The following is a 10,990-nucleotide window of genomic DNA, read 5'->3' as shown; positions in this document are numbered from 1 at the left end:
AACATATAGATAACTTTGCACTGCTAACAAAAAGTAAGGTTTAAAACCTGGAAATTCTAATGCCTGCACTTGTGCCTATAGGAAGTATGTTAACTTTCTAATAAAGACTTATATAATTTACTGTTTCCTAGTTACCATTGTAATAGTTTACTGCATCTTGGCTCTGTTGTGGACCTTAAACTCTCTGACAACTGAATCAAATAACATGCTCAGTCTTTTTTCCCAAAAATATATATGCACATTTATGTATGTGCATTATTAATTTTAGTTTGCACAGTTTGTCTTCTTTTGCACACTGCTTGTTTGTTGGTTCTTCGTTACGTATAGATTTTTTGTAAAGTCTAGCGTATTTCTTTATTTTTCTTGTAAATGCCTGCAAGAAAATTAATCTCCAAGTAGTATAAGGCAAAATATACATACTTTGACAATAAATTTACTTTGAACTTTGAATATTATATACACCTTAAAATACTGACACAATTTATACACATTAAAACAAAGTAAAATAATCCAATCCCTTGTTTGTATTTATCTTTTTCCACTTGATCAGCAAACCTGTTCAAAGGGCTGATATCATGGCTCTAATGCCAAATCAAATCAAGTTTAATTATCATTCAGACCATACATGTACACAGTCAAACAAGACGGTATTCTTCTGGGGCCCAGGTCCATAACATACATTCAAAATAGAGAGAGAAAGAAAAAGAAAAAATACACACACATCAGTACGCAAGTAAAACACGTAGTTCAAGTCTCTGAGCGACATACAAATTTATGGTACAGCTAGCTCCTGGCAATCTAGCCTGTCCTTCTGCCAGTCAAACCCTGGATGGCAGCACTGGCGAGAGAGGGCAGCTCCCAACTGAGCACAGGCTCCATGCTAAACTGCCTCCAGCATCGTCTCACTTAGACTGCAGCAGGAGGCAAGCCTGCCTGAGGCCTTGTACGAGTGCCAACTCCTGCTTCTCCAAACCATCTGCCGGCTCCTTCAACAGCCCTCACCGGCAGTTCTGAACAGATCACCAATGTGGTAGACCTGCTGTGCCAGTTGTTCTTGGAGTAACGTATAGTCTTACAATCATTTAAAAAAATGCATTTTAAAAAGAAAATTGGACCTTTGGTTGGATCCCGAGAGGCCACTGCATGCGAGAGTGCCGCCAACCCGCCCTATTAGGTGTAAAGCTGGAGAGCAGGTCCTTCTTCACTGTGTCAGTGCATTGCTGTTGAACTCAAAGGCAAGTCCAGCAGAGGAAAACAAGGTCAGTTGCATTGATATCCGACCTCCAACTTACTGGTAATTAAGTGTTTCCCTAAGCATGCATGGAAATCTGAAACAAGTGACTGACAGCTTGTGGCTCCCCATGGAAAGTCAGTTGGACTTGGGCCAATCTCAACAGTAACAGTCACACTGCTGTTAAGGTTCCTAATAAAAAAGTTTGTATTTGTGCAAGGGCAAAATGAAGTAGGTACAGTGTTTGGAAAAATCACTATACTGTACAGTATAACATCATCAAAGCCTTAGTGCAACATGGATTTCACCCATGGGAGACATACTGTCCAGTGGCGCTCACCTCAACAATAATGAAGAGCTTTGAGCAGCTGGTTATGGATTGCACTACCTCTCATATTCCTGCTATATTGGACACTTTCCAGTCCTTTTATCACTCAAACTAGTCCACTGATGATGCTATAGACTCTGCACTCCAGTCCGTCCTGTCACCCCTAGAAAATGATGGCTTATATGCCTGGAAAATGTTTAACAACTTCAGCTAAGCATTTAATATGATCACCCATTGGAAACTGGTGAGTAAACTGTCCTCACTGGGCCTCAGTTCCTCTCTGTAACTGGATCTTGGGGTTCTTGACAGAAAGGCCACTGTCAGTCTGTGTTGGCAGAAGGATCTCTAACTGTACAAACCTGAGCACCAGCACTCCCCAGTGCTGCATGTTCAGCCCCCTGCTGTTCATGTTGCTGACTCATAAATGCACTGCTCGGTCCATTTCAAACTGATTCATCAAGTTCGCTAATGACACAACAGTGGAGTGTCTGGCCTCATAAACAGCAATGACAAGATGCCACATGGAGGGGAGGTAAAGCAGCTGGTAGAGTTGTGTGAGCACAGAAACTTGAGTCTCAAGGTAAACAAGACCAAAGAGATGATTGTGGACTTTATGAAGGTGCTGGCTAAACATTCCTCACTGCACATACACGGCTCCTCTGTGGACAGAGTTAGGAACACTACGCTTTTCTAGGAGCGCGTATAATAGCTGATCTAACCTAGTCCCTCAACACTACATATTTGCTCAAGAACACGCAGCAGCATCTCCATTTCCTGAAGGGATTGAGATGAGTGAGGCTCTGAACCTCTCCCCCCCCTTAATTTTAACCAACTTTTACAAGACAGTGTCCTGACCAGCTGCATCATTGTCTGTGCAGGAATTGCAAGGCTTCGGATAACAAATGCCAACAAAAGATTGCAAACACTGTTGAGAGGGCCATTGGGGTCTTTCTTCCACCCATCCAAGATATTTATCAGGAGTGTTGCATATGCAGGGCCCTTAACATTCTTAGTGATCCCTCTCAGCCATCAAATAATCACTTCTGACCCCCTACCATCAGGCAAGAGGTACCATAGCATTAGGATGGGAAACAGCTTCTTCCTCCGGGCCATAAGACTACTGAACTCCATGCCAGCACTCAGGTCTCATCATGCATGAAGAGCCTGGAGCATTATACTGTTCGTTTTTTAACTTGTGTTGAAAATGCACCTTATTATTTGTTAATTTGCTGGTAGTAATATTACTTTGTGTTAAGTGGGAGTCACAGTATATATACTGTGTTAGGAACTTTGTTTAGTTTGGCAGTGTACATGTGTATAATTGAATGACAATAAACTGAACTTGATCTTGAACTTGAACTTCAGTTCTGCTCTGTAGTCTAGAAGCATAATCTCCATGTAGGAAACCAACTGTTCAAAAGAGTCCAAAGAAGCATACTTTGTTTCCTTTTAAAGCACTCCATGTGCATCTTAAGAAGCCCTTGCCACTCCCTAACCCACACCCTTTCCATTTCCACTTTCTATATAAACATCTGCTGTCTTTCCAGATCAGATCAGAAATCTCTTGGAACTCTTGAAGCTTTCTGGAGCAAACCCTTAACTTCCAGCTCAAGACAACTCACAACCCTGGCCAGGGCTGGGTAAACTATAGCAAATGATGAAGCAAAGCTCTGGCTTTGTGATTTACAGAACACCCTCAATTTTTATGTTTGTTCAGATTTTCTTTTTGATAGCCATCTTTTTTCTGAAAATGTCTTTTTTTTAAATCAAGTAATGCTGCAGATAGTGAGAGCCCAGAGAGTACCTGTGTATTTATAATGCTGCACAAAAATAAATTGATATACAAAGTAACTATCATGGAGTTAAATTTCCAACTACCCTACAAACCTCAGGTTAATCTACGTTTTAATTCTTGCTGAGCACTAACTTGCAAACATAACAACATGTGTTGAGATACAACGAGCAAGTAACTCCATTTACCAGGTGTCTTCACTAACTCAGTACCTAACACAATATTCATTGCCCTGTCACCAAGCGGAGCCAGGCAGGACAGATTGGATTGGTAATCATCTTGATAGTTTGGTTTTGTGAGTGTAATGTTATGTATCAGACTGGCTTACCAAAAGGTTTAATCCAGGGATCCACATGAGGCAAAAGATTACTTTATTGTGCAAATAGCTGACTACCAGTTATGGTTACTCAGTTGAAATGAAGGCTGGAGCGGTGATATGATGAGGATTGGAGAACTCTTGCCCATTATATACATTCAGATATTTTGTGTGATTATGCATAGAGTTATACTTTACACCATGATTATCAAGTTAAAAAATAATTTCTTGTAAATAAATATTTTAATATAAGCTTTTGGCGGATCTTCTGGCAAAATTATCTCAAATGTGATTCTTAAACCAGATTTTATACAAAAGCAAACATATTCCTCCATTCCAGATATGCCACCAGGAAAATGGGGAATAAAAATTTTATTCCCCATGCCTGATCTAAATTTTGGTGATTTCTCTCAGGAATTTACTTACCTGTGGGAAAACAGAGCTCAGATTTTTCCATGTTCATGATTATGCAGAAATCAGGCTTAACAATGATAATAAAAATATGTAAATTATACTTGTCAGCATGGCTTCTGGGAAGCTATATTAGTCAAATTTAAATATGGGGTGATGTAATATTGATCCAAAGCCACCAGCATAAAACACAAATTCCACCTCTGTATAAAAAAGTACCGACAGCTAATATCTACTTAAAAAGAGCAAGCTCCATATTAAACAAAATTATATGAAATGTTGACAGACAATCAGGCCTAGAAATTTTCAAGTATATTCCTTTGATCTGAACATGAGTGATCTAAGTTTAAAAAATCCCAGAAAACAGCTGCACAGGACTTATTCTTATAGTTTTTGGTACTGTGGCATATTGCTGGTCCTAATGAATAATAGGTCAAAAGTTTGGATATTATCAAAGTCGCAGTGAATCAACGTGATGATTTGGGGTGGTTGGAGTGAACAGCAAGTGTTGGGAAGAGGATTCTGGACATGGAGGGACTGAGTATGGGGAGTAATTATCATTGGGCACCAACCATCAGGATTGGAGGCACAGAGGGGAATTTGTGAAATCTAGTCTTTGGAAGAAGGGATGGAATGCCATGAGGTCTTACAATTATGATGCATTGTGGAGGAGATGTGCAAGAACCTTGCATCAGTGGTGATGGTACGAAATTTGGTTTGGGATCAAGAAGATTTCCATGTTTGTTATTCAACTATTACCATAGTGTTGCTGGTAGATTTTCATTAAACTGGGATTCACTTAGTGAAGCTGGTATTTCAAGGCAGACTAATCTTGAAAGGGGGCATCAAGGATTAAGCCTCTCACTTCATACACAAGAACATAAAAAATAGGTACAAATTCTCATGCCTGTCCTAATATTCAATAAAATCATGGCTGATCTGATCTTGGTCTTGGCTCCACTTTATTGACTGATCTCCATAAAACTCAGTTCCCTTACATAACAAATATTTGTTGACCTTGGACTTGATAATAATCAATGAATTAGCCTCTGAGAAGTCCAAAGAATTATAATCTTCTTTAGAGTAGACGTTCTTTCTTATCTCCAAATTAAGGGAGACTGTCCCTCAGTCAGTAACTACCCCATTTAAAGTCATAGAGAAGTATAGCTCTTGGTTCTATATTCCTTCACAAAGGCAAATGTTCTTGCACAACCTACATCATACAATGACATTATCCTTCCTTCTAAACTCCAATGAGCCAAGGCTTAACATGTTTAACCATTTCTAGTAAGACAGTCTATCAATGTCATGTGGATCACCACTTATGAGGAACTCATCTGGATACTGTGACTGCAAAACTAAAAAGCTGGGTATTCTGCATAAGGTAAATCATCTCCTGAAACCTTTCTACCAACTATTAGGTCATGAAAAACTCTTCTGTTGCCTGGATAACTGCAGCAGCAACAATTTTCAAGTAACTTCACATGAACCCTGTCAAGGCAGATTGCTTGATTGCAGCCTCATCAGCCCCATTAAACCACCATTAAACTTCCACCAGCAGTGCACATTGGGTGCAATGTGTATCATTTACGAACAGACTGAAGTTATTTCAGTGGTTCAAAAGATGATTTATTATCAGAGCTTGTATCCATGTTTAACTTTGACATTTGTATTGTATTTATAGCCTCATTTACTGAGGCTAATCCAACAGCACCTTCCAAATTCATGAACTCCAACCTGCAAAATGTGTGCTTTCTCCAAGATTTTCTCCAAGTCATGAAATGAATTCTCCTTGTCTTAGAAGTATTTTGTCAGTGTTTCTTCATCACTGGGTTCAAACCTCAGAAACTGATACCCAAAAATGTGGTATAGACTTCTTCAGTTCAAGAAGGGAGCTCACCATTAAATTTCAAAGGGCAATTCAGGGTGGGTAATACATTCTGGCCTTGGCAGCAAACAAACAGATTCCAGAAGTTTTAAAAAAAACTTTCCTTTCACTATCAACTAACTAAAGTCTCTATGAATTGTTTTTAGCAATGAAAACAAAATTTAAAATATATATACAGAGAATATATTAAGTTTACTTAAGGACATTGTTACAAGAAAATACATTAGAAATAAATCAAACCACTTATCAGTACCTTCTTCTTGTATCCATGAGGCCAACAAATAAGCCTTGACAAAAAAGATGGGACAAGAAGCCAACTATAATATATTCTATTTTAGTCTTGTGGAAGAAGGGAAAAATCGGCATTTGATTCAGCTGATGATAGGTGAAAAGGGTAATCTAAACTTTTGCAGTTACAAGTCTCTGAATCAGAGGACTGAATAGAGAGCAATGGTGTCCTGATACTATAACCCCTCATTTGATGATATGAGAATTAAGAGGACACTAGAAAGGGCACCCAGCCATAAGTAGCGATAATTTAAGACTGATTAACAGGGAAAAAGATCCTGAAATTGAGGTCAAAGAAGTCCAGTAGCCATCAGATTGAACCTGGCAAATTCCTCTCCGTTGTAAACAATCTGGTCTGAACCCACAAAATAGTTGATAAATTTTGATGAAATTGTGGAAATGTTTCATCGTCATGGCTATCCCTTGAGGTTGAGGGCGATGGTCTTCGTTCTGTTGATCTATCACAGAGTGAAGACGCCTGTGCATGTATTTGTTTAACATGTACTTGATGTTGCACTCCAAGAAGCACACAATATTCGCAAATCAACCAACTGATTCCAATGGCATGGGAACCATGATGATTGGAGCTGATGGATTTATTGCAGCCTTCATCTGCCTTCACAGCTGTTGAGTTCAAAGTAACATCGTTTGCCTGTTCCACAATTGAGGTCTTGTTTGTATTGTTCTTTGTCAGGGACCTCACCCTCGACCTTACCACCATAGGTGGGTGACCCTACCACTTGCATAGCTCCAGATGGTATTGCAGTATGAATATATTTATTTATTTATATATAGTACCTATAAAATGTATTAACCCCCTTGGATGTTTTCATGTTTTATTGTTTTACAACATTGAATCACAATGGATTTAATTTGCCTTTTTTGACACTGATCAACAGAAAAAAACTCTTTTGTGTCAAAGTCAAAAATATCATTACAAATTGATATAAATGTAATGCGCTGTAAAGTTTCACTGCTAATGTCATGGTTTTTTTGTAATGTTCTCTGCAGAGGTAATAGTTTCTTTGTAGCAGCAATGTTTGGGTTATGACTGGAGATAACAGGATGCATGTTAGCCAATAAGAGATTGTTGCTGTGTCTTGTGAGTCTGGTAAGATGTTTTTTTGCTGACTTTTGTCGAGGAGAGATGAAGAGGGAAGATGCGTGTGGAGAGAGCTGGTAGACCACCGGACAATGTGGACTGGGATCTGAGGGCCAGAAGGTCGACGATGCTTGGTAGAGACTGATGGTGGAAGAAGGACCTACAGAGTGAGCTCCAACGTAACTTTGACCTGACTTGGGCCCTTTTTTAAAATTTTCATTACTAACCCTATATTTAGATTAAGATTCATAACATTCAATCACTTAATTGCATATGGTGTATTGCCTGATATTTTGCGTTTTGGATTTGTAACTGGGGGCACATTACACAGCATCCACACAAAAGTGATTACCAGTTTGGCGGGGTTGAAGGCTGTTTCTCTAGACCAGGGGTGTCAAACTCATTTTAGGTCACGGGCCAGATTGAGAAAAATGCGACTTCATGCGGGCCGGATCAGTTGTGCACGCGCGCGTGCTCCCTCAGCTTTCGTTACCTTCATCTTTTCAACCTGCTCTCATGTGTCTCAGTCTCTGCTATATCTAAAATTGTTTCACTTTATGAATTTCGTTTTTTATGAAGCAGATTGCCTAGCAAGCATTCTTTTTATGATTGGTATTAATTTACAGACGTAGATTACAAGAAAGTAGGCAACGAGAAAGAAATGATGCTATATCGGCTAAGATTGTTTTGGGAGCCATACCTTTTCCATCAATAAACCGTTTGAAATCAAGCATTAGCAAACACAAATGTAGACCTAACCGTTACACAGAAACGCCATTTCACAAAGCAACTTTTTATCCCGGAGCTCTGTTGTGTCTTTCCCTTTGCTTTCCATGAACTGACAGATCTCCTCACGCAACTCAAAACATCTTTTCAGCACTTTTCCTTGGCTTAACCATCGCACCTCTGTGTGATAGGGCAAATCATTTATATTCTGAACCCAACTCCTCCAGAAACGACTTGAACTCGCGGTGATTTAAACCATTGGCTCTTATGAAGTTAACTGCTCGTGTTATGGTGCTCATTATATGTTCCATTTTCAAGGCTTTGCCACACAACGGTTCCTGGTGTATGATGCAGTGATAAGCTGTCAGCTCACCTGCACCGTTTTCCTCCCGCATCTTCTCCCGGATCCTGCCCACCAATCCACTCTTCTGACGGCACATCGCGGGCTTCTGTTTCTTGTCCAGATGCTTGTATTTGTCGTGGTGTTTCGTTTCATAGTGTCGTCTTACGTTATATTCTTTAATTACAGCCACACCGTTTCCGCACACAAGACTAACAGGTTTGCCCTTTATATCTGCGAACATGTACTCTGCCTCCCACCTGCCTTGAAAACCCCTGTTTTCAAAGTCCACCTTTCGTTCAGCCATTTTTGGCGTGAGGGATAGCTGAAAGTTGATCACACGTGACTAGCGCCATAAGGATGCTGGTGAGAGAGTAAGGCAAGCGCGAGCAATGTGGGATTTGTAGTATTAGTGGTGCATGCGATATACCGGTGGGCCAGCTCTAATAGAAAGAAAAATTATTCATTAATGATATTCAGGAAATAAACCAGGGAAACCGAATAAACACTAAAAACCCTGAAAACCTGGTACCTGAAGAAACTCAGCATTAGCCATATCATACGCCATAGGCACTTTGATTATTGGGGCCAGCTTAAATAGTAATCAGATATATTCTCGCGGGCCAAAGATAATTCCACTGCGGGCCGGATTTGGCCCGTGGGCCTTGAGTTTGACATATATGCCCTAGATGAACTCGAGCTGGGCGTGGCTGAAGGTTACATAAATTAATTACAAATATAAAGCACAAAATAATTGATTGCATTAGTATTCATCCCCTTTAAGTCAGTATTTAGTAGATGCGCCTTTGGCAGCAATTACATCCTTCAGTATGTGTGGATAGGTCTCTTACAGTTCTGTACAACTAAACACTGCAATTCTCCCCCATTCTTCTTTACAGAACTGCTCAAGCTCTGTCAGGTTACATGGAAATTGTGAGGGAATAGCCACAAATTCTCAATCGGATTGAGGTCTGGACTCTGACTTAGCCACTCTAGGGTATTAACTTTTCTGTTATAAGCCATTTCTTTGTAGCTTTGGCTTTATGCTTGGGGTCATTGTTTTGCTAGAAAACTGATTTTCTCCAATGTTGCAGTTCTCTTGCAGATTTTATTAGGTTTTCCTCTAAGATCTCCCTGTATTTTGCTGCATTCATTTTACCCTCTACCTTCATAAGCCTTCCAGGACCTGTTGCAGTGAGGCATCCCCACAGCACGATGCAGCCACCCCCATGCTTCACAGCAGGGATGGTGTGTTTTGGATGATGAGCAGCGTTTTGCTTAAACCAAGCATACCGTTTAGTTTGATGGCCAAAATGCTCTGTTTTGGTTTTATCAGACTATGGAACTTTCTTCCAGCTGACTTCAGGGTCTCCCACGTGCTTTCTGGCAAACTCAACAGTGGTTTCTCTTTGCCACTCTCCCATAAAGCTGCGACTGGTGAAGCATCCGGGCAGCAGTCGTTGTATGTGCTATCCTTCCCTCCTGAGCCACTGAAGCTTGTAACTCCTCCAGAGTTGTCATAGGTCTCTTGCTGGCCTCCCTCACCAGTCCCCTTCTTGCATTGTCCCTCAGACTCTGAGGACAGTATGCTCTAAGCAGACTTATAGTTGTGCTATATTCTTTCCATTTCTTGATGACTAGCTTAACTATACTCCAAGGGATATTCAGTAATTTGAATATTTTTTTGTATCCATCCCCTGACTTGTGCTTATCAATAACTTGTCCATGGAGTTGCTTGGAGTGTTCTTTTGTCTTCATAGCGTGGCTTTTCCAGGATATTGACTCACTAGTAGTTGAACCTTCCAGGTACAGGTCTATTTTTACTATAATCAATTGAAACAACTTCACCGCATACAGGTCTCCAAAAACAGATCTCCATTTAATTTATTATGTGACTTTGAAAACCAATTGGCTGACTTGCAAAGGATGGATACTTATGCAATCAATTATTTTGGGTATTATATTTGTAATTAATTTAGATCACTTGTAGAGATCTGTTCTCACTTTGACACCAAAGAGTCTTTTTCTGTTGGTCAGTGTCCCAAAAAGCCAAATTAAATCCACCGTGCTTCAATCTTGTAAAACAATAAAAAATGAAAACTTCTGCAGGGTGGGGGGGGGGTTGCTGGGGGTGAATAGTTTTCATAGGCACTGTGTGTGTATGTACAAATGTTGTATATATATATATATATATAATAATTAAATAAAATAAAATAAGCAGTGCAATAAAAGCTTAATTCAAATAAATTCAGAGCACTTAAGTAAAATGGTTAGGCTAAGTTGACATACTTGGTATACAGTTAAGAAGCTAGGTGTAATGTTAGTCATACTGTCCCCCTTTCCCACTCCAGCTCAGGACATTGTATTCTAGCTCTGAACTCAGAACACTGATACCTGACCTTCAGCTCATCAAGCTACAATGTGCAGTTGCAGATGTCAGAAACAGGCTGAACTGTGAAGAGAATTTCATAGGTGAGTCCTCTATTAAAAGCAAAAATTAAGTACATTTTCAGACAATGATAAAAACTATAGAGTGCATGGAGAGATAGTTTATAACATCTTATGAGT

At 39.8% G+C, this 10,990-nt stretch overlaps 1 protein-coding gene and 1 long non-coding RNA gene across 9 annotated transcripts in view; one reads left to right on the top strand and one right to left on the bottom strand.

Moving 5' to 3' along the window:
• Nucleotides 1-8,944, bottom strand: part of LOC132391693 (general transcription factor II-I repeat domain-containing protein 2-like) — a 226,475-nt gene extending 217,531 nt beyond the window's left edge. For 3 of the 4 annotated variants that reach the window (XM_059965222.1, XM_059965220.1, XM_059965221.1), the window contains exon 1: nucleotides 8,456-8,944. In XM_059965222.1, the coding sequence (XP_059821205.1) occupies nucleotides 8,456-8,729 (274 nt within the window). In that variant the 5' untranslated portion in view covers nucleotides 8,730-8,944. Of the gene's footprint in view, nucleotides 1-1,115; nucleotides 2,736-8,455 lie in introns of those variants that run through there. The other variant, XR_009511314.1, reaches the window with a different exon arrangement.
• Nucleotides 1-10,990, top strand: part of LOC132391694 (uncharacterized) — a 50,735-nt gene that overhangs the window by 6,329 nt on the left and 33,416 nt on the right. For 3 of the 5 annotated variants that reach the window (XR_009511315.1, XR_009511316.1, XR_009511317.1), the window contains exons 2-3: nucleotides 7,400-7,523; nucleotides 10,774-10,894. This is a non-coding gene — a long non-coding RNA (uncharacterized LOC132391694). Of the gene's footprint in view, nucleotides 1-7,399; nucleotides 7,524-9,321; nucleotides 9,420-10,773; nucleotides 10,895-10,990 lie in introns of all 5 variants that reach the window. The other 2 variants (XR_009511318.1, XR_009511319.1) reach the window with 2 other exon arrangements.

This window comes from Hypanus sabinus, chromosome 3, assembly GCF_030144855.1.
Source record: "Hypanus sabinus isolate sHypSab1 chromosome 3, sHypSab1.hap1, whole genome shotgun sequence".
Classification (NCBI taxonomy): domain Eukaryota; kingdom Metazoa; phylum Chordata; class Chondrichthyes; order Myliobatiformes; family Dasyatidae; genus Hypanus; species Hypanus sabinus.
This window is presented reverse-complemented; position numbering and strand designations above follow the sequence as displayed.